At 44.3% G+C, this 23244-nt stretch overlaps 2 protein-coding genes across 12 annotated transcripts in view; one reads left to right on the forward strand and one right to left on the reverse strand.

Annotated features, from left to right (window-relative positions):
* Positions 1 to 23244, reverse strand: part of SYN3 (synapsin III) — a 365180-nt gene that overhangs the window by 131212 nt on the left and 210724 nt on the right. The window lies entirely within an intron of this gene.
* TIMP3 (TIMP metallopeptidase inhibitor 3) overlaps positions 1 to 23244 on the forward strand; it is a 49913-nt gene that overhangs the window by 20560 nt on the left and 6109 nt on the right. Inside the window, exons 2-4 of the mRNA XM_039486256.1 lie at positions 14538 to 14620; positions 22072 to 22183; positions 22941 to 23062. Of these exons, the coding sequence (XP_039342190.1) occupies positions 14538 to 14620; positions 22072 to 22183; positions 22941 to 23062 (317 nt within the window). The remainder of the gene's footprint in view (positions 1 to 14537; positions 14621 to 22071; positions 22184 to 22940; positions 23063 to 23244) is intronic.

Below are 23244 nucleotides of genomic sequence, written 5' to 3' on the forward strand. Positions count from 1 at the left end.
GTGCAAATATAAAAAGCAGAATAGCACATGTAGTTTGGGACCTGGTTAAATATATATGTCCCTTTTGGCTTGGACAGCTGCTTAGTCTATCAGCTTAAGCAGGTTTTCTAATGCAGGAAGGAATTTGTAGGCCCACCCAGTACCCTTGAAATCTATACATGTTTCCAAACAGCTCTTACACTCTAGCTCCTACGTGCAAAAATGTGTGTAAAACATGTGATCAGTAGAGGCCCATCTTGTCATAAAATGCTGGCACCTGTCCCAGTTGGGCGAGGTGCTTGAGAAAGGAGAGTCCTCTTACATGTCAGTGAATAAGTAGCATCCAAAGCATGGAGCTTTCGACTCTCCCTTTTTGTAAAGTCTTATAGATCATTAGGGCTGCTGTAATTCTTCTGTCCAATAGAAACGTTTCCCCAGACATTTCCAAGCCAGACTCTCTCCTCCTTCTTGTGCATGTTGTTGGGACATTTAGATTTCAGCACCCAGTATGTTTGGAGATTGCACTGTAAATTAAGGGGAAGTAGGAAAAGGGCAGATTTTGCTCAGGAATTTTTTTATTAACTGTTCGAAAAATATAATTAAAGGTGTGTAGTTGTATTTGCTAACACCACATATCCCAGAAAGGAGATGCAGTAACTCATGAACAAGTTCCTGCCAGTCTGTTCACCTCATCTAGATTTGCCTTTCCCAATCACAGTTTTAATTTCTCAGTGTTAAGAGCAAGACATGAACCAGCATCCTCCATATTAGAGGCCTAAGATTCCAGGATCTGTGTGAATGTGGCACTGCGGCAGAGCAGGAGGTAAAATTGTCATGGCTCTTACACAGATATCTGTGAGCAGCCTCTACATATCTATCTACACACGCCCCAGAAAATAGGTGATAGGGGCTTCTCTACCATGCTTCTGCTGAAAGCCAGACACCAATTGCAAGATAATGGCTTACTCATTCACATCCTCTATGGTAAATAGCAAGGGGGCCAGCTGCCAGCAGAACAGCTGATCCTCTGTTTGGCTCACCATTATCCAAGAGGCTGTGCTTCAAATGTGCAGTGTGAGCTGGTGTGCATTTTTGTATCTTGGGGACTAATTCTGCTCCCCTTACTCAGGTTCAATAATACTGCAAATACTCCCTTGAAATCACAGGGACTAAGTTACTAAGGGTGAGTTAGGATGGTGGAACGGGGCCCAGCGTGGTTGCAGGCCCTCCAGATTATTGCCCTGTCTCTTCTAGCTGCCGTGCCAGTCTTTCATGAAATTCAGCCTCCAGGCTGTGGTCACCAGAGATACAAAATCAGTGTCACCCATAACTTTTTACTAAAATAATGAACAAAAACATGGTTTTCTCCTTACAAAGGCTGTTGCCCAAATTGCACTTCATTAGAAAATTCATCTTTCTTTATAAGCTCCAATTTGCTTTCCACATTACTGCTCACTTCATGGCTGGGGAAACGATCAATGCCAGATGCACATTCCAGCCAGGCAATAAATGTTCCTGCTGCAATCAGCCCTGCGCACCAGCTCCTCGTTTCATTAAAACCACACATGGTTTCAGTTTGCCCCTAATGGGTCTCTGCACGGCTCTGCCATACTCCCCAAATTGAACACTTAGAGCCCTGGCTCCCTCCTAACCATTCAGAAGAGCTGTAAGAAAGGACAGCTTGTCTGTCAAAGACTTAACTTCTCAAATTCGGCATGTGCTGCCCTACACCCCACCACTGCTTCCAGAATTGGGGGAGGGGTTAATAAACCTTAAACTCAGAACCCATGTGGCCCAAAAGCAACCTGTGGAAGTGCCTCCAGAGGAAGCCCTGCTGGACCAATTTTGAGTCACACACCAGTTATTTTTAGGCATGACTGTAAATTGACCCTGGAAATGCTTTTTTGTGTTGGTTTTGCCAACCCATCTTCCAATATCACCAGCCTCCACTGAAAGCAAATCTTCCCTCTTTGGCAATTGCCAGCCAGTCAAGATGAGTCAATAGGCACTCTGCTGAGTTCATCCTTTGGAGAAGTGAGGGCAGCTTCCCACACTGTTCCCAAGGCGCTCCCCTCCATACACCCCATTTTCATTCCTTTTAACTCTGTGGCTTGTCCCACCTCACTGAGCTTTACCGCAAAGCAGCCTAGTCCACAAATTATTTTAGGTTAAAATGTGCTTCCTGCCACCCCCCTCCTGTTACGTACTCTTCCCCACCCCCAAAAGCTAGACGGAAGAGGTGCCTTCAGTGCTTCCCTCTGCTAAGGGCTTCTCCAAGCTGTAGACACACTTACCCTGCAGCCCACATGCCAATCTAATTAAATCTATGGTCAGCCCAGAATGCTTTGCCGACACAAGCTGGGAATCACTAATGATGTGTGGAATTCTTATGATTCAAACAACTGCTTCATGTGCCATTTCCAATGATTGTCTCCATCCTGCCTGCCCTCTCTTTAGCTAAGAACACTTTGGCTGATGTAAGAGTGGGTAACAATGGACCGCGCATGTTTTCCCAGGGCTTTTTTTTTCTTCCTTTGGCTTTGCTGTGTGCGTTCTGCAAGGTGTTTCCTGCAAATGTCCCTGACCAGTCTTTTGGCACAAAGCAAACCATCTATGTAAAGTGCTTTAAAGATTCAAGTTACAAATAATTACAAATATTTCTTTTTTTTTTTAAAGTAGCTCTGGGTGATGGGAAACACAGGAGTGAAGATAGATGTTAGGAATTAGGCAGAGAGGACTATTATGGGGAATTTAGGAGTTTTTAAAATTGTTTATGGGGACCTGAACTGTAAGTCTAGATCAGAGGCTGCTCAATATTTTCCAGCAAAGTTCTTGCCTCTTTCTCCATTCTCACTGCTAATGTTTCAAAGTGTAGAGGCCCATGTGGGATCTAGGGTGAGATACAACGCGAGGGATGTAAAACTGTTACTAGTGCAGGAAGCTTAAAAATGGTGTCCTTCTAATTTAATAAATATCATTTTCTACACTCATATTTCCAATACAGACAGCTAATTATATATATGAGGCCATCAGATGTCATGTGGCCTCTGTGATGAGGGACAATTGGGCCTCCTATGTGCTACCACACAATACAAATAATATACTCTTCCATTCATTAACCTAGATGGGGGACCCCAACACAACATATTTACTCCCATTGCTGTCTGCAATTTTGCTTCTTAAATTCTTGGTCCTGCTATATGTCCCCTGGTTGTGCTTTATAACTAGTTGAAGCCACATGGTGCCTGGAGCTATTATAGTCTCTCCGGAAAGAGGTGCATTGCCCTATTCTCTTCCTCATTGTAGGAAGCCAGGACATTATAGCCCATTGGAACAAATGAATTCTAGCAGAGGGGAAATTTGCAGAATAAAAGGACATGACAAACCTGGTTAATATTTAGCAGTAAGAGATCTGAACCAGACCTGGCCAACTGCAGTCAATAGCAAACAGATGCGGGCCCCCATATGAAGTTGTTTAATTGGGTGCCCCCTCCCCCCAGAGATACAGTGCATGACTGTCTCTCTTTCAAGTTACCTCAAACAGCCTTGACACATGCCAGATGGGGCTAGGATTTAAAACCACAGGGTGGCGACCATTAGAGAATGTGTTAGATCTGGCTGGAAGATGAGGATGGGGTGTTGGACGGGATGGACTTTTTTAAAATTGTTTTTCTTTCCCCCCATCAAACTTGCATGGTTTAGTCAAAATTTTCCATCCAGCTCTAGAGGAATGTGTCCAGGAGTGGTGTCTGCATTTGTCCCCAGGCAGACTCAAGTTCTCCTCAGAGATCTCTGTCAGCATGAAACAACTTTTGCCCCACACCTGGTGACATTAGGACATGAGTGGCAAATATCTCACTCATTCCAACCTGGAGGATGGAATCTCAGTGAGCCAGGCACCCTCTTCTGTCTGTAGGTTTGGCAGCAATATCTGGTCCAGTGTCTCCGTTAATACAGTCAACGTGTCTAATCCAGTGATTCTCAAACTTTGTACTGATGACCCCTTTCACACAGTAAGCCTCTGAGGGCAACCCCCCACCTTATAAATTAAAACACTTAAAATATTTAACACTATTCTAAATGCTGAAGGTGAAGTGGGGTTTGGGATGGAGGCTGCAGCCCGTGAACCCTCACATAAAAAGGTTACGACTCCCAGTTTGACAACCCCATGTCTAATCTGTGGAGTTCCTTAGTATACAGCCAGTTTGCTGAACTACTGTAAATTGTAAACCGCAATGCTTGCACTGCATCCATCTGACTTAAATCTACAGCAGGAGCACACCTTAGGTTACAGCAAGGCATAAAGTGCTCACACAAATGCCATACCTCTGTCCTGTACTATTATTCTTCTGTAACACCTGAACTGGTGTATGGGAGACATGGCATTAACAGAGATGGAGTCGTGACAGCTAGTTACAAAATATAATCTCTTCTCCATGCTCAGTGAACAAAGGTGCAATGTCCATTCTAATCATTACAAGAAAGTCTTATATTTTCAAAAGTGACTGGTGAGTTTGGGTGCCTCACATGAGATGCCAGATTTTTCAGATGGCAGGTGCTCAGCACTCTGAGTGCTTCAGCCACTTTTCATGATGTGTGTGGTCGAAGGGGCAAGAGAGCAACATGTAGGTCTCCCATTCCCTGGCAGCAACGTGGAGGAAGTGTGCTTATTCTCCTTGCCTCCCCACCTCCCCTCTTCATGATGCTGTGCAGCAGCTCTTCTGGCAATGGCTAGTTCCAGGGGAATGGGAAGGCTGGGTTGGTGAACTGTAGTGGCTTTGGTTGGAGGGGATAGATAAAAAAGGAGTTTCCTTCTCCGGTATTCTCTCATGCCCGCCACTTCACCCTCCCTCCCCGCCCCCCACATACAAATTTGTGAAGAACCCTCTCGTTTTAATTCACTTATTGTAGTGATGATATGAGGACGTGGCTCTTACTCTGGTACACGCAGATTAAGGCAAAAAAACCCAAGGGGACAGTAAACATTTTTTCCCCATCTCTTGCTGGAGTCCTCACTATATTTAACCCCACCTTTGGCTTTTCTGGGGAAGTAGTAGGTTACTACTACTTTTCTCTCCTGCAAAGGAATCCTCCACCCCACCCCACCCCACCCCACCCCACCCCACCCACTTATCTCTCACATAGCCCTCAGACAATTTAGCAAAGCCTCCCAAGAGCCTAAATAAAACTGGGCAAGAGCATCTTGTCAAAGAGTCATGGTTGGCCCATAGTTGTGCTCCTCAGTGATACAGGAAGTCAGCCCCGCTGGTGTAATTACTAACAGATCAGCCTGAGGGGTGTGGAAAAGAATGCAGCCCATGAGACAGAGCGAGTCTGTTGCAAGGATGATCATCAGCGTTTACTCAGCCCTAGAAAGCAGCGTGAGTGACTCCCACCCAAGGAGGTCCTTGTGATTGCTATTGTACATTAAACTTCTCAGATTCTTGGTAGCATGTGAAGTGTGCCATGAGTTGTAGACACTTCAGCTGCTTAGGCTCTGCAGGATGCAGCCATTGGTCAGTTCCCCACAAACCCTCACATGCACATCTGAGCAAGAATGGCTGGCAGAAAAGGAAGATACAAATACCCTTGGTAGAAAGCCTCTGTTTCAGTAAAAGGTAAATATAGGATGAGTAAAAGCTGCCCCTTCAAATCTATCCTGCTCTTGGAGGCAAATAAATTTTTGCTTGGCTAGGCTCTGATCCAGTCAGTGATCTTGTTGGGGTATAATTTCTTTGCCCCATTGCTGATCCCACATCTTTTGCTTTGACTGTTTTTGCCTGTGGATGAACAATTAGACACCCCCTTCCCCATGCATCCCTTGTTATCCCACACAAATGCATCCAGAATTGTGTGTGTTTCCTCTCAGAGCTTAGTTCATTATCCCCAGCCTGTGGCTCAGTCTCTGTTGTCCCATGGCATTTCCTAGAGGCTGCTCCGTTGTTAGCCAGATTCTGCTTCTAATCCATTCTACTCACTCAGCTGACTGCAGGGCATTGTGCAATCTATACATCATGGCAACTTGGAAAACAGCTTGTCACCTCTGTTCCCATTACTGCATACATAAATCTTCTTATGTCCTCAATTATTTAAATGCACTGCGGATTTTGTATCTGAACCAGATCCACTTAAAAATTGCCAAAATGACACACTGATAAATGAAATCCTTGGAACCGAAATGAAAAGCCTCAGAGTTGCTATCTTGATCAATCTTTGATTACTGGGTCACAAGTGAAATGGGTTTGGGATTAATCCCTTTCCCTAAAAAGGTCTGCCCCCATGTAAAAGGAAAAACCCTACACATTTGTGACAACTAGTACTCTCTGGTGAGAAGACTCTGGGACTCAGATGGCAGTGAGTTCTGCAGATTAACATTGATAGAGCTTCCAGTGCACTGGATAGTAAGCACCGCTGTCCTCTGATTAATGTAATGTTACACTTATGATGTTACCATCTAGTTGCTGGCCTACAAGAAAGGATACAGACCTTAATATTACTGACAGCTAATGGAAATTCCACTTTAGCGAAAGCAGTAGAGGCCTTTGTTTTTCAGATAGGAGTAAGAGTTCTCTTACCCATGCCACATGTGTGTGGTTTAGCTGGTGTGTGCATGCATGTCACCACAGAATAATTACAAGTCCTCTTGTGTCACATCACCGCCTCAGCCCTGCAAATGATGCTAGCCTTCATCTACCAATTGTCCAGTTCTCTCACAACTGCCTGTGCCTGGTCTTCCATGCTGCCCTTCATGATCTGACTTGTGAGGCCACTGTCCTCTCCTACCTCAAATCCCACCTGAAGACCCACTGCTTCTGTGACTCCTTCAAGGAATTGGTTAACTAATAATGGATAGGTCAAGGAGTGGTTGGCTAGAACTGATGCATATTTATGTAACCAAATAAACCAAACCTGTCTGGATTCTCTCACTTCCCTTATGCCCTTCCTATGTTGCTTACTTTCTTAGGGCCTGATTCAGTGTCTACCAGGGCCGACGAGAGGCGGGGGCAGGGGCGGCTCCAGGCCCCAGCACGCCAAGTGCGTGCTTGGGGCGGCATGCCGCGAGAGGCGCTTTGCTGGTCGCCGGGAGGGCGGCAAGTGGCTCCGATGGACCTCCCGCAGGCGTGCCTGAGGAGGGTCCGCTGGTCCCGCGGCTTCGGTGGAGCCGCGGGACCAATGGACCCTCCACAGGCACGCCTGCGGGAGGTCCACCGGAGCCGTGGGACCGGCAACCGGCAGAGCGTCCCCCGTGGCATGCCGCCATGCTTGGGGCGGCGAAATGTCTAGAGCCGCCCCTGGGCAGGGGGAGCCGGTACAAATTACCAGGGCCCGGCGGTCCGGAAGGGGGCCCGGGGCCCAGCTTTGTCAGCCCTGTTTAGCCGGTCCGCCCTTGCTGGGGGGCCTGAAAAATTTTTTTCACCGAGGTCCGAACCCGCTCTCAGTGGCCCTGGTGTCTACTGAAGTCAAGGGAAAGGTTTGGATCAGTCCCATAGAGCAGGGTATGTGTGGGCAGGCAGTGCCTACCACATTGTCTATGCTTCGGGAATACAAACAATAAATAATAAGTTGCAAGGGGGATGCCTGCATAGTGCTGTGCTGCTATCAGTTCTGTGCTTTCCTAAGCACTAAATTTACCCATTTTTTAAAACACACACACCAAAGCAAAAAAGATATAAATATGCTCTTGTCCTTTTTTGGCATACATGCTATATAAATCTCCAGAGCCCACGTGGAGAGTAGGATTTGTAAAAATTATTTGTTCAGAACCACAACTAAATACTTCTCTCCCCTCCCTCCCCCAAATATATTTTAAAGGAAATAAACATCAGATTTGAGAGTCAGTCCGTTGGGTTCTTTTTGAATCAGTGTGGCTGCCATACTTATCTTATCAAAGATTTATATCCCCTTCTAATTTAGCTTCACATAAATAATTATGAAACACTCATGAGACTTTGCCAACTGCCTAAATCCCACAAAGTGACCCAACCTGAAACCCCAAAGTACTGAGAAACATTCATCTCGGATCGGAGTATTTTTATAGGCCCCATTTCAAAGGGTCTGTGGTTTAAAAATATGCAGCTATTTTGGTGACCACTTGTGTGGGATAAAGTTTCCCATCGGCAATAGCAGGATTGTAATAGGACTCCAGGGAGAAAGGGAGAGTTCAGGGGGAGTGCTCACTGCACCTTTTGCTGGTTAGCATGCATTTTGTTGATTAAAATAGGAGTCTCCACAAGTAAATGTGCTTCTTTAGATATCTTGGATTTAATTTGCAGCAGAAATACTGTCGACTTCGGGTGCTTTATAGAGCATAACACTTTAAAAATTAGTAGGGAAAACAGACAATGTTTATCTTATTTTTAAGGTCCTGAATCAGTAAGGGACACATTCTGTACCCTCTACCCAGGTGGGAAGGGGTTTTCTGCCAATAAAGCTAGTGGAGATTCTCAGTGTGTGGGGAAAGGGCAGGATTCGGTGAAGGGCTACAAATCCATAGCAGAGAGCCCAACTCTGGGGAGACTCGCAGCATGATCTCAGAAGGAGGGTCTCGAGACAGGTTAGGTCTGGAGGATCCACATGGATGAGACCATTCAACTGGAGCCACAACTGCAGAGCAACTCCACTCCCATTCAGCAGCCTGGATAGGAGGATTCCCTCCCATTCCAGCCCTTATGCAGTTACTCAGCAGATACAGCAGTCTGGTCTCTGGGAGCAGGATTTTAGTACCAGAGAAGAGAGGGGTAGACTCAGAACATTATCTAGTCCCTGGCAAAGAGCATGACTTTTCCTTTGGCCTGCACAGGTGCTCAGTGGAAGATAATGAGATGGAGTCTTAGGCTGCAGGCCAATCAGGTTCTCTGGTGGAGAAACAAGGAAACTATATAAGGGTTGCTGCTTAGGAGACAAGAGGCTGGCTGCCTTGGAGTAAGGAGGACTCTGCCCATTCACTGGAGCCCAGACTAGTGTGTTTTGTTTTTCATGGTTTTGATCAAGATGAGTTAGTTGGAATTACTGCTGTCTGACCACCCTGTGGAATAAAAGCCTTAAGAGCAGGGAGGGGAGGCACAAAGGACAGTTAATCGAGCTAGTGAATCACTCTGCTTGTTCATCACGATTGCGTTAATTGAAAGTGGGACCCTCTTTCACTTAGGCTACATCTACACAGCAGTTAGGAGGGATCATCCCCAACTAGAATAGACATACACACACTAGCTGTCCTTGAGCTGTCACCTAAAAATAGCAATGTGGCCATGGCAGGATGGGCAGTAGTTTGAGTTAGCTGACCAAGTACGTTCCCAGGGGTCAGATGGGCATGGACTCTGGCATCTAGCCCATACCACTGCAACCACACTGCTGTTTTTACATGCTAGCTTGAGCAGAAGTAGTGTGTGTGTGTACATCTACCCAAGGTGGGAATTACACATCCCAGCTGTAAGGGGAGACATACTTTTACTTAGAAAGACCATAGTTCTGGATTCTCTGATTCTTTGGTAAATTTGTTGACTGGTGCCTAAATCAAAGCCAGCCTTTTTTATGAAGTCTTTGCATTACGTTAAGTGCTTCCAGTTAAACTGTTGCTAAGGAAACTGAGGTTTGGGAAGAAAGAACTGATTTTCATCTGTTTTGTCAGAACCTGAATTTGTCTGTCACCTAAGTATAAACATGTTCTTGATTTGGAATCTTAAATAGTGTTTAACCTCCCTCCCCCTGCCTTTTCATTGTGTTCAGGTCCCTTCAGTAATGTGAGGTTTCACTACTATTTTTATCATTTATTAGCAAACACTGATTTCTTCTCCCTATTCACAATATCTTAATATGCAGCAGAATTCAACGTGGCCCTCTCTTGTTTACTTCCTTCATTGTATGCTAGCTCCATCAATGATACCTGATGGAATTCACACAACCCTGCAGGAATTTGTGCTCATTCTAGTTAACTTCTGATGCCCAAGAAGTTCTCATTCTGATTTTTAGGGGTTCACAGAAAAAATGGTGGAAGTTGGAAAACAACCCAACTCCTTAAAGATATTTAAAATCCTCAAGGGCATTCATCACCAAATCTGTATCACTTTCAAGAGAGTCAGATCTAAGTATGAACTACAGTTTTGCTGATTTTTTTTTCTTTTTTTTTGCTATGAGTTCATCTATTTCTGGCAATACAAGAAAATAAAAACACATTTGCAAAAGAGTTCACAAATAAGTTCACAAATAAGTCACTGGTATTTTGAATGGGTACTAGTGGAACCTTCTTATCTTCTATAGAATGTATTTGAAAAGACTGGCTGTAGTAGCCCTGATATCAACAAAAAGTTCTTTGAAGTAGAGGAGAGAGAGAAGCCCTCAAACCTCTTTTGGGTGGGATACAGGACAAGACTTTTGTGGGTGAATGCTCACTTCATCAGATGCATGACATGCATCTGACGAAGTGAGTATTCACCCACGAAAGCTTATGCTCCAATATGTCTGTTAGTCTATAAGGTGCCACAGGACTCTTTGTCGCTTTTTACAGATCCAGACTAACATGGCTACCCCTCTGATACAGGAAAAGACTATTTGTGTTCATCTGTCAGATAAATTGACCTCTTTCTCTTTGACTTTCATCCTGTTTCCAATATTGGAGGGCAACCGTGACATCACGCCGGAGACAAAGAGCACAAGACTTGTAAATACTAGGCCATGCCTTTAGATTTACACTGTCTGCATGCACACATGCACGATCTCAAAGAGAAACTCTTTGAAGACCATGGCCAAATTTTGCACTGACTAATGCCCCAGACATCCTCATTGAAATCAATGTGATTGCCTGGAGCTCAAAACCAGTGCAGAATTGGGCCCCCAGGGGTCTAGTGTCTGTACTGGAAATTATTTCATTTTTCATTTGGTTTGTTAGGACGATGCTCTTTTGCTTAGCTCTTTTGGTTGGGGGCAGTTCGTAACTGGCAAAGACCAAGCCAGATCCTGCTCTAACTGATGGGGAAAGACTTTGAATCCAAAGTCAGACACTGAACAGGTGATTTTTTTTTGGACCAGTTTTCACCACTCTGCCTCCTGGACTTTTGAAGGGAAATTTAGTCATAAACCTAAAAAACTCTGTGGATTCCCCAATCCTAAAAATAAAACAAAGCCCATACCTTTGACCCTCTGCAACTACTGTCCCATCTTCCTTCTCCCTTTAAACTCATTATATCTGCAATCTACAGCCATTGCCTCCATCTCCATCTTTGGTTCCCCTCTACTCTGTCTCATGCTCTCTGTGAAATAGCTCTCACCAGAGTCCTGGTTTTCTTGACACTCCTCTCAGGCCCATTCAGAATGTTGCTTCCTAAATCATCCATTTGCCTGGCTTGTTATTCTGATCCTATCACCCCATTTTCTGACTCCATCCACAGGCTTCTCTTTGTCCAGTGCATTCCATTACAAGTTTCTAGTGCTTACCTTTAAAGCCCTGAAAACGTGGTTCTCCCTGCAGAAAGGGAGTTGTAAGTTTTGTCTCCCCCACCACTATGCTTCTGCTGATCTCCATCACTTGTTTTCCCATTTCTCCTATGATATACCTTGTTTCTTTTATAGTCCTAACCCTCCTGTTTCCTGTTTTTTCTCATCCATCTGTTGTCTTTTCCTCAGAGGGTTTCTCTCTTCTTTGTCACTTGTATGTAGAATCCCTGGCATAATGAGGCCCTGATACTTGACTGGGGTTTCTTAGGTACTGCCATAATAGAAATAAAATCTACAAGCTTTCCTCCATCCCATATCTTCTGCACAGAACACCCTCTGTGAACTAGTCCATAAAGCCACTACCTTCTCTTCCCTCATGTTCCTCTTCAAAATACTTCTGTCCTGAGACCTAAGGAAGCTGCCAACTGATAATAGCTAGGTAGATGGCTAGTAGGGACTTCTGTTTGCTCTGTTCATTGGCAATACAGTAAACACCTGATTTTTTTTTTATTGCATCACTTCCCCATTCCTTCTAGTTGGTTATTACACCAACTTGTTACTACTTATCTGAATTAGACTGTATGCTCTTCCAGGCAGGGCCATCTTTTGCTCTATGTTCATGAAGCACCTAGCACAATGGGGCCTTGATTCTGATTGCTGTTTCTATGTGTTACTGTCATACAAAATAATAATTTTTTTAAAAAAGAGGAAAAATTGCTAACTACTGGGAGCCTGTTCTTCTTTAAAACATGTCACTTAAAAACTTAATAGATCTAGAAGCTGTTAGGATGTGTCATAAAACAGCTTGCATTTCAAAATTCCATTGAAATCCTCCATCACTCAAAACTTATCAGGCCTTTAAATCACCAGGTTGGTCAGCAGGATTTTTCCTTTTAGCAAAGTAACAGTGTCCCTGTTTAAATGAAGCATTTCCCATGGCATTCATTTACCAGTACATAAAGGTTGTACTGAATTTCTCTGAAAGAAGTAAACCCTCCTCCCAGTCCAAGGAGTCAATATCAGAACTTCAGCAAGGTCAAAGGAAATGGAATATATATATATATATATGTACAGTCCTTTTTGGCTGCTGGAATATCAGAAGTTGACAACATTGTTGGGCCAGCTCTTCAGCTTCTCTTCAATGGACTTATGCTGATACACAGTAGCTGCAGATCTGGCCCCAATGTCTTTTTGCCCAAACACTATAAAATAACAAAAACCTAAAACTTATTTCAGAAAATACTTCACTATACCACTGCCTTGATGAGAATGTAGTGTCTTTTGGATTATTTAGGGATTGCTGAAGTAGTTTGAATGGTTCTTCATAATGAAAGGCTTAATATACTAAAAATAAGACTTTTTCGTAGGGTTTTTTCAGATCTCATTTTAGTACTGAAAATATTATTGGTTGTGGTCAGTTTTTTTAAAAACTCAATGCTCTCTTTGGGGAGTGGAGAAGACAAGTGATAATCTTTAGCCTTCCCAGGACCGGGCATCTCTGAGCTCATTTTTTCTGCCATGGTAAAGATTAAACCACTTCTGTGGCTTGGATGACCTGATATAATTGTTCTAGGGCAGTGAGCATTAGATGAATAATTCCTTCTGGCCTTTCTCTTGCTCTCTAATCTTTGGTGTCTTGCCGAAACTTGAAGGTGACCTGCAAACTTTTTTCTAAAAAAGATAATGGTAGTTATTTGCTGAATGCCCCAAATATCAAAGAGCAGGAGGACATTCTGCTAATAATTGACTGTAAACTAATTTGAAAACTTACAAAACTGATTTCAAGGTCCTGAGGTTGCTCTCAATCACTATGGATACCCAGTATGCATTGCTCTGAGATATTCCAAACAAAAGGAACTTCACTGGAGTGATGGAGATACCTCTGGGGGTGCAGATTAATGTTATTTTTAATACACATTAAAAACAGGGTGACCTGGGAGTGCCCAGTTTATTACAGCTCCAGGGGAGTCCCTGGTATATTTGACATCACAAACCTATGTGCTGTGGCTTCATGACGACTGGGAGCTCCAAGAGCAGTATTAAGGACCAGAAATAAATTAATTTGAAAAAATGGACAGTTATTTGCTGAATGCCCTTCTGCCCCTTCCTCCTTGAGACATTCAGAGTGAAATTCACTCCGGTGGGCTCAGTGCAAAGATTGTGCAGCCCTTAGGTCCGACTTTAGCCCTATTTTGAGGATTTAAGTGGACTTTACAGTGTATGTAGGCTTTGTTCTTGCCCTTTGCATGGGAATGATTTTCCCTCACTAAATGACACCACCATTGTTGACATCACAAAATATGGTCCCCTGAGTGACTGACCGTAGGGGCTGAGCATATATAGCTAGGATTTCTTGCAAGTAGCCAAAGCACTTTAATATCCAAGTTTATTTTGTGAGAAGCCCCCATCAGCAAATGATTTGAATTGGACAGGATATAATTACTGGGCCAGATTTATGAGTGGTTAGCAGCTCTAAACTACACCTTGAGTGGGTATTCATCCCAAAGGAGGACTGTTCTCTTTTGTTTGCAGCCAGGCCTCAATATAAACCCCACCAGTGAAGGCTGCTGAGGGGATGTGCCAAATCAACACATTCCCTGGTGCATGGCCCCCTTCCCTGGCCCGTGCACCCACTTTCTAGGCTATGCTGGTCCCTATACAGTGGCAGAGGAGTAGTTAAGGCCACTTTGTGCAGCTGAAACCTCTCATGGTAGAACTTCTGCACCAGGTTCTTGCCAGTGGCATAGGCACCAGGCTCAGTTTAGCTCAGCGGTTCCATGTCTCCTAACAGGGATCTGGATCCTTTCTTTGGAAGGAAAATATTTCATTAATAGTCAGAAGGCACCCAGTGGCCTTTGGTAACTCAGCTGAACCCCTGTGAATCAAAAAGACATTTCTTAATGCGCATATGTGCAGGGGAAAAGCAAGTAATTGTGCATCGGATACAGAATAAATCTGGAGTTTATTTGTCTTGGGATTTATCTTATTTTTATTTTACAGTATCATCCACCCATGTGGCTTTGCTGAATTGAAGTGTCTAATCTAAAATCTGGATTAGAGTCCGTGAAATGTTATTGTCCCAATATCCATGTTGTTTACTGTGTCTTGTTTTTCTTCTCTCATTACAGTCATCCGAGCCAAAGTGGTGGGGAAGAAGCTCATGAAAGATGGACCTTTTGGAACGATGCGATACACCGTCAAGCAGATGAAGGTAGGTAGCGTGTGTGTGTGTGGGGGGGGGGGGGGCACTTCATGGTAGGTTTAGCTTCCAAGGCAATTCTAGTGACTTGCTGATCACTAACACTGGCTGCTTTTAGGGTCCAGTCCTGCTAGTTACTGCGCACCTTCAACATCCATCGTGATTAATGGGAGTGGAGTGTGCTCAACAATTTACAGAATATGAGAGAGAGAGACTGACTGACTGACTGAAGGCCATGCCTACCACAGAATGCTGAGTATTTAGGGGTTTCCTTTATTCTTAACGCTTATGGTGGTGAAAGATGCCAGAGTGACAGCTCTGGATACTGAAGTCCTGTTTATCCCCAGCAGATACAGTGTAGGCAGCGGAAGTGCAGGCTTCTCTATGTGGCCCTACCAATAAGCTTCAGCTGTGTTCTAGAGGGACTACTTGTCTGGGGATAAGTATCAGAGGGGTAGCCGTGTTAGTCTGGATCTGTAAAAGCAGCAAAGAATCCTGTGGCACCCGACGAAGTGGGTATTCACCCACGATAGCTCATGCTCCAAAACGTCTGTTAGTCTATAAGGTGCCACAGGATTCTTTGCTGCTTTGTCTGGGGATAGGTCATTCAGCCTCTTCTTGTCTTGGCTTCTCTGCTGAGACCGCCAACAAGCGTGTCAGTTAGAATGGTGGCAGTTATCATATGGATACTTGTCCAGTATGTGCCAGACTGAGAAAGCAAACATGGTTCACAAAGACCACTCAGCACCTTAGGGAGAGTAGCTTTCAGACCCTTTCAGCCTGGGCTAGATTTAAATGGGTGACGAGAGGTACATTTCATTACCAGTCCTAAGGCTTCCAATTCTAGCCCATCCACCCACACTTCCCCTTGTGCCAAGCCATATAAGTATAACTGCAGATTTGTCACAGCATTGTTTATCAAGCCTCACAGGAAATTTTAGTCAAACTCCTAGGTTTAGTGACTGCTCTAGGATGGATTGATTTTTTTTTAAATTAAAAATGCCTTGACATTTCACCCACGAAAGCTCATGCTCCAAAACGTCTGTTAGTCTATAAGGTGCCACAGGACTCTGCTGCTTTGACAAAGGAGGGGGCACTGACTACTTACAGCAACAGCCTCTGCCCCGGCACCCAGAGCATAAGGCTTCAGGAGGAGAGCAGGGCCCTGAAGAGTGAGCCCACCCCACACTTGCCACGGGCAGCTTCTGTGTACCCCAGTGTGAGACCACCAGCTCCCCAGTGCAGGTGCTATGACCTAGCGCATGGGGCCAAAGCACCACTCCCTCAGATTGGGCCCTGCTGCCCCTCTGCCACAATTTGGGGAGGGGTGGGTGACTGGGTCACATTTGAGTAAGTGGTGCTGTGACTCCAGATGCCATGTTGTAACACCCAAAGCAGGGAGCTGGGCTTAGCCCCATAGGACACAGGAGCCAACACTGTGGGGCAAGTCAGAGGCAAACTCACCCCCTAGAGCCTTCCCTCTGCACCAAGAAGCCGACCCACCTAGAGCCTCACTGCAGGAAGTCACGGACAAACAGAAATGGTACCCATAACCTTTTCTGCACCATGATGAACCTGCAGTCCTACTTACAGCCCAGACAGATTGAACTTAACCTGTTGCTTTGGACTTTTTTTTTTTTTGGCTAGCTGACCCCTTGTTATGTAATGTTAAAAAATCAGCCCTAGTTTGTTTTTCTTGGCTGCAGCGTTCCAGTCATAAGACTGGTTTATGTCTTTTATAAAAGAAAAGGAACGAAAAGGCCTTGGCAGCTGTTGCAGAAATCTGAAACATATTAGACAAAGTAAAGGTTCAGGAAAATGTGCCTGCCTTGTAACAGTAACTCTCTTTATAAGGCAGTTTATAGCTAAGCAACAAAGCTGCAAGGAGGAGACATAAAGCCTGTTTCATAAGCTATCACAAAACCTCACATGTTGCCAAAGTCAGCCTTAGCAGGGCTTTTTCCCTGGAGTGGAATTTTTGCACTTCACGTAAGAGGGTGTGAAGTGCTGGGCTTATGTATTTGCTTAAGCTTTGCTTTGAAAAATGTCTGTGAATTTTGTGCGCATGAAAGGAAATGACTGATAACATCGGCTAGCGCGAGACAGTGCAGCCACACCCCTCCCTTTGGCAAGCACCTCAGTCCTCACCAGCAGCACTCTGTGCTGTGCCAGTCCTGCTTTGCCACCCCCCCAGCTCTACCTGTGTACCTCACTGCCAGCGCTATTCAGCATCTGCATGCAGCAGCCCATGACCCTCATTCTCCTCCCGAGTAGCATCTCCTGCTATTCTAGTCCTTCACTGCGCTCTCCGTCTTCAGGCGCACAGACAGATTTCAGGTATTAAGTGCCTGATCTTGGAATCATAGAGTAAGTGAACAATAACTTCCCCACCAGACATGGTAAGGGCAGTTAACTTCTGCCTTCTCTACCAACTACTGATAGCAAGGTCACCACAGCACTGTTTGTCCCATCTCTGATATGAAGAGGGTCAGATGGTGCTCACCGAGATCCACAACAGTGATTCAAAAATATTGCCAGAGGGAGAGGGGACTCAAATATGGCTCGGCAGTTTCATGACAGCCTTCAAGTGCTTAGGACTCCCTTGGTTTAACAACAAGGGAATCTGAGGAGTCCCTCAATTTGGCAACAGCAGTGTCTGTCCTGCTGTCAGAGGGGGAAGGCATTCCAATCTGGGAATAATGTAGCCGACACTAGTTCAAGACAAGCAGAGGTTTCCAGGAGTCTGGGCCACTGTCAGAGAGAGGAGAGAACTCCCTGTGTCTGGAATAACACAGGTTCTACCACACTGTCAGCAAAGGGTTCCTCATGACAGTGTCCTCTGTGACAGTGATAAGTGATTCTGACTGGGATTTAGGGCAGTCATCTTGAAGTAGACTCTAGCAGGCTCCCTGATATTGGTCATAAATCTGCCTGCAGACATGGGAAATGCAAACCTAGACAAGGTGAAAGAGTTGAGTGGGAAAAGATCCCCGCTCAATTCTTGCACCTTGTCTGGCTGTGCGTTTCCCACATTTGCACTCTATTGTGAAAAGTCACCCAGCTGTACTCCAAACCCTTTCAATTAGGGAAACCAAACTGTAGGAAGTTTTTCTGTTTGCATTAGACTGTGCTGCTATATGGAGGCGGGGGGTCTTTACAGCAGATATCGCACTAATCCACGTGCATCTATGCCAAGACTGCAAGAGGACAATTGTCTTTGCAGAAGTTGATCCAAAATATTTTGTTAGGAAACCGCATCCCCAAGAAAAGCCTGTGAGGTTTTATTTTCAATAAGTGATTGCATGTGTTGGCCAGTGTGGGTCTATTGGCACACTGTGCTGTACTGTGGGGGGGATACATTGTGTCACATGTTTTAACCTGACCTTGGACAGGAAGGAACCCATAGCAATCAAACTATTCAGCTTAACTGGAACATCCTGCAGATATAACTTTCAAAACACAATCTGAACATCTTCTTTTAAACCCCACTGTCTGTCTGCTGCACTTCGAGTGCTCAGTAGGAAGGTATTCAGCTGATGCTGTGGGGGAGCAGAAGCTGATGTAGTACACCTTTCCTGCTCTCACCGCAGTGAAGTCCTACTGTACTCCTGCTGGAAAGAAAAGCTAACTAGGCATCTGACTTTGCACAGCTGCCTGTAAATAGCATTGATGATAAAAGTACCATGTCAGTGTTTGCTGGCCACCTTTAAGCCCTCCTGCACCTGCAAATGAAAAACAAACAAGCCATTTACTTCAGCAGCACGTGCTGAATTGTCTGGCTAACCAGGCTGAGTGGCATTGAGCACGTTAAGTAATAATCTATTTTTGTTTTTCTTCTTTGGTCCCCTGAATTCATTTGGGCCACACTTCTGTGATGCCCCACAATTCATCATGTGACATTACAGGTAGACTCCCAAGGGACCTGGATGGAGAGCATAGAACCAGCCCATAGATGCAGGACAGTGGAAGGTTTTTTAGCACAGAGGTTTGTAGTTTTGAAAATCTTGTAATTATTTCATTCCCTGTTGGGATCTAAAATACTTCAAGCATCTTTCAAAACTGCAATGCCAAAAATCTTCACTGAGCGGATGGGACTTGGCTCTATTCACCAGTGTAACTTCTTGGTACTGTAAGCTGTGATATCACAGTGCATTCTAGGAACTATCCACAATGACTTCAGGGACCTGAAAAGGAAATATAGATCAGATTTTAGTACGCTGCATGTTTGCTCAATCCCATTGTAGGCTGGCTAAGCAGGAGCATTGACCTAAAGTGTTGCTTAAAGAAAATGGCTTGTTTCTTTAGCTTGCAGCTCACCTTTAATGTGAGGTGAGGAGGTGAAACAGTGGTAGTCACAAGAAGAAAGAGTTAGTGTCTAATTTGCCCTCAGTTAAAGTTCACAGAGGAAAATAATCCTCTCACAGGACATCACAGTACTAAATTCATCATGAAATAAGAGGAACCAGATGATTTGCATATGCTTTTCTGTGGTGGAGGTCCACCTAATCCCCAAGAATGGGGTTTGTTAATGGGAATGCTGACACAACCGGAACTTGTGCAGCAGTAGCAGGCACTGCCATGCAGTGCTCGTTAATACTTTGCTCCCTGTCATTAGATTTCCTAAAATACACAGCTGTGATGACAGGATGACTCGGAGGGTAGCACTTAAGAGAGAGGCTGGCTTATGGCTGACTTTCTTCTACTAATCTAATGGCACTTGCAGGGTATTTTATGTATCCAGAAACAATGCTTGGGATTTATTTATTTATTATTAGGGAAAGAGTCCTCTGTAGAAAACTTCCCTCTCCCATATTTTCTCACAAGTTTGCACTCCCTCCCCAAAGTCTCCATGTCACAGTGACTGGCCTTCATTTGAAGGGGATTGGATGGGACTCTCTCTAGAGCCCATCAGTACAGCTCCTAGAATCAGCTAGAGGAGTCACTGCAGTGTAAGGTGAAGTACTTCTCCAGGGACTGAGCATGCTGCCTTTTGCAGCGCTTCCAGTCCCAGTTGATTTATTGAACAAGAGAACGCAGGAATTGAACCTGAGCCTCATCTGGTAGTGCAGTATCACTCGTTACCTGTTAAACACCTATGATGTGCTTGATGTTATCCAAAAGGACAGTCCCTGTTGTTATAGTTTATACCATCTAAGGTGTGGCCCCCATTACTGTAGTATCTGAGTGCCTCACAGTCTTTAATTTATTTTTATAGTACCCCTGTGAGGTAGAGATGTTATCCCCATTTTACAGATGAGGCAGCGAGGCACAGGGAGACAAAGTGACTTGTGCAAAGTCACAGGAAGTCTGTGGAGGAGCATGCAATTAAACCCAGCTCTCCCAAGTCCTAGGTTAGTGCCCTAATTACTGGGCCATTTACAGACATACAGCATAAATCAGGAAATCTAAGTATATCCCCTGGAGACCAACAAAATTGCAAGGACAGCAACACACGGATGAGGCAAAGCATGCAAGGATCAACTATTTAATGTGAGGCTTATGCTCAGTTAAGTATACGCTTGCATATTCCAAGCATGATGCTTGCACTTCTACTGGTATGGAATGATTAACTTTAAAAAATCCTTTCCTCACATAGTTGTCAGGCATAATTAGAAGTAAGATTGGAGTATACAAGCTCTTTGGAATGAATTTTGCTTTCTATAATATTGCTGTTACACAGTGACAGTACTGCTAGATCACCGCAGTGATAGCTGCAATATAAATATGGAGAGGTAAGACAAATAGAAAAGTCACTGGATGACACAGGAGATGGTTTTATCTCAGAGCATAGCAAGACTTTTTTTAAAATGTGTTTTTAAATGGGAGTGTGGCAGCAGTGGTCGGGCCTGGGCCAAAGTCTGTTGAAGTCAATGGGCTCTGGTTTAGGCCCTTAATGAAGGAAAGGTAGCATCTGGTGAGTTTTTAGAAAGAACTTAGTTAAGGAGGTATGTGAATGAACAATGACTGTAGACATGGACACTGGGATCATAGGGGGTTCCAGTAATAGGGTGCAGCACGGGAAAAGGCATGCAGGACACTTCCCAATTGACACAATGACAAGAATTCATAGCTTTTAGGGTTTGTTTTGCTTAGATATGTCCAGTTATAAAAGGGGGAGAGAAACTTCAAGCTAGCAAAACTGGTCTTAATGATGATGCAGTAGAAAGATAGTGGGAAAAAGGATAGTGGCAGATCTATAGGAGACAGTGAGGGTCAATGCATTGAGCATCTACTTCTTATGAACCTAAGTTCCAGTGAGGATTTGATCTCAAGTGAGTTTTGTGGGCTTGGGCAGTTAAGGGGAGAAACTTCATGAAATTGTGATTCCCCTCATCCTCCAGCATTTCTGTCTAAATTTTGGCCACCTGTACAGCAAAACAAAAACAAAAACCCCAGCAGAAAAGTGTCATGAAAATTTAGTCTAATACTTTTTGTTGTTGACATTTTCAGGAAAACGGTCATTGAAATTTCCCCCCCAAAATAAAAATAAATAAATAAAAAATATTGACCAGTCTTAATCTTCATTGTTAGGGGTTATTTTACCCACATGACCCCACACACTTCAGCATGATGGGTAGTTTTCTTTCAAGAGTGCTGCTGATCCAAACTGGGGAAGGTCAAACTAATTTCTGCCTAATTTCAAATCCACTTGAACGCTTGTAGGTTCAAAAGTTCTATCAAACTTGAACATAACGGGGCTTCCACTTACGAGAGGACGTGGGGGCAGGGAGCAGAGCAGATGGTAGAGAAATTCTACAGGAACAATAAAGAATCTAGATGCTAATAGCACCAATATGGAACCCATTTGTACTAGTTTGGGGAGAGGGCTGTTTTCTTAATACATAGCATAAGCGTTTCTTTAGCTAGAGAAATATTAAGCCCCAGCTGAAGTCATGAGGAGCTGTGAGTGCTTAACATATCCAAAAATCAGGCCTTGTGGCAGGTGCTTCAAATGGGGCACCCAAACGGAAACATCAAAAATAATGGAGACTGGAAAATTTGGGCCTTTATTTATTTTATTTTTTTTTTAAATCTCCCCTGGGGGGAGAGAAATTGTTTAAATTACAGGAAACCAGATTCATAAACTCAAAGTAATTGTGCAGCTTCCCCCAGAAATAGCTTGGGACATTTGTGAACTTTGGAAGCCCAGGAGATGTGGCCACTTGTAATCAGAAGTGAGGTGAAATGGGAAAGGCGGTGTGCTAGTGCTGGATAGTAATGGGTTGTTGTAAGTGAAGATGCTAATGTATTGGCCGACTTGTGCGGGGAGGCTTGCAAATCACATTACCTGCAGTATGCCAGAGTCCAGTTAGTAGCATCTGTTTCTCACTTTCAAGAGTACTACAGTTCACTGCCCAGAATCACAGCCTGCTGATACCATTAAGAGATCCAAAGGAAATTCCAGCAGCATGCTGAAAAACTGTCCTCCGTAGAGTCTAACACGTCTTTATTTATTCCTTCAGATGTACAGGGGCTTTGACAAGATGCCACAAGTTCAGTATATCTACACAGAAGCCTCAGAGAGTCTTTGTGGGGTCAAGCTAGAGGTCAACAAGTACCAGTATCTGATTACAGGTAAGGGACTACTGGGGTTTTTTGTGATCAGGATCTTTTCTGTCTGTATCTGTACTTGCCAAACACTCACACGGAATGGGGGCAGGTAGGTCAGCTCTATAAGCAGGTTCTTAAAGACAGTGTGTGTCTGCTTCCCTGTGCTGAAATATCACAAAACGTCGAATGCAGGGACAATCAGTCAGTAGCATTCCAATCTCCAGGGATTGTCTCTCCATCACTAACACATTCCTCTACTCTTCTCCCCCCCACACTTAAATCTCTCCAGTTTACAAACCACATAGCCAGTGTTAAGCATTTTTTGTGACAATAAATGGTCATTAATGCAGAACTGAGCTGGTGTACCCACTGCAGTACAGGCCAGTGAGATTAGAAACAGCAAGGCACCGCTCTGCTGAGCTAGAAATAGAAAAGCCTGTTTGGACCACGTGAGTTGTTAAGATGACGATGCAAGGAGAATCGGGACAGAGCACATGCCAAGTCCTGTTTCTCTGTTAAGGTGCCAGCACACTTACACCTTGACCTGTTGCAGAGGGGAATGTGATGGTTGTGCTGGGGATTCTGACAGCTGGTACAGAGATTCCAACTTGTGGAAGTGCCATAGTCTCACTCACTAACCTCATAGCTAATAGAAGAAAATAAACTGATTGCTGAACTGTGACTAAATGCATATACATGGGATTGAGAACATTAGCAGGCTCAGGAAAGTGACTGACTGAACTGAGAACAACTAATTTGTGTCCCTTTCTGTGTTTTCCAGGCCGTGTGTATGAAGGAAAGGTTTATACTGGCCTGTGTAACTTGTATGAGAAATGGGACCGACTGACTCTGTCCCAGCGCAAAGGACTAAATCATCGTTACCACCTCGGTTGTGGCTGCAAGGTATGTATTGCCTCCGGTTAGATGTAATTAAAAGCCTAATCCTAGAACTGTGCTCATTGCAGCTGATAGCAATAATGCAGGTGAACTATCAGGGAAGGAATCAAAGCACTAGAGGTTTTTTTTACAGAAGGCAAAACGACAAATTTTGCCTCCTCACTGGTTTCAGAACATAATGAACAAGT

Source organism: Mauremys reevesii, linkage group 1 (genome assembly GCF_016161935.1).
Source record: "Mauremys reevesii isolate NIE-2019 linkage group 1, ASM1616193v1, whole genome shotgun sequence".
NCBI lineage: Eukaryota > Metazoa > Chordata > Testudines > Geoemydidae > Mauremys > Mauremys reevesii.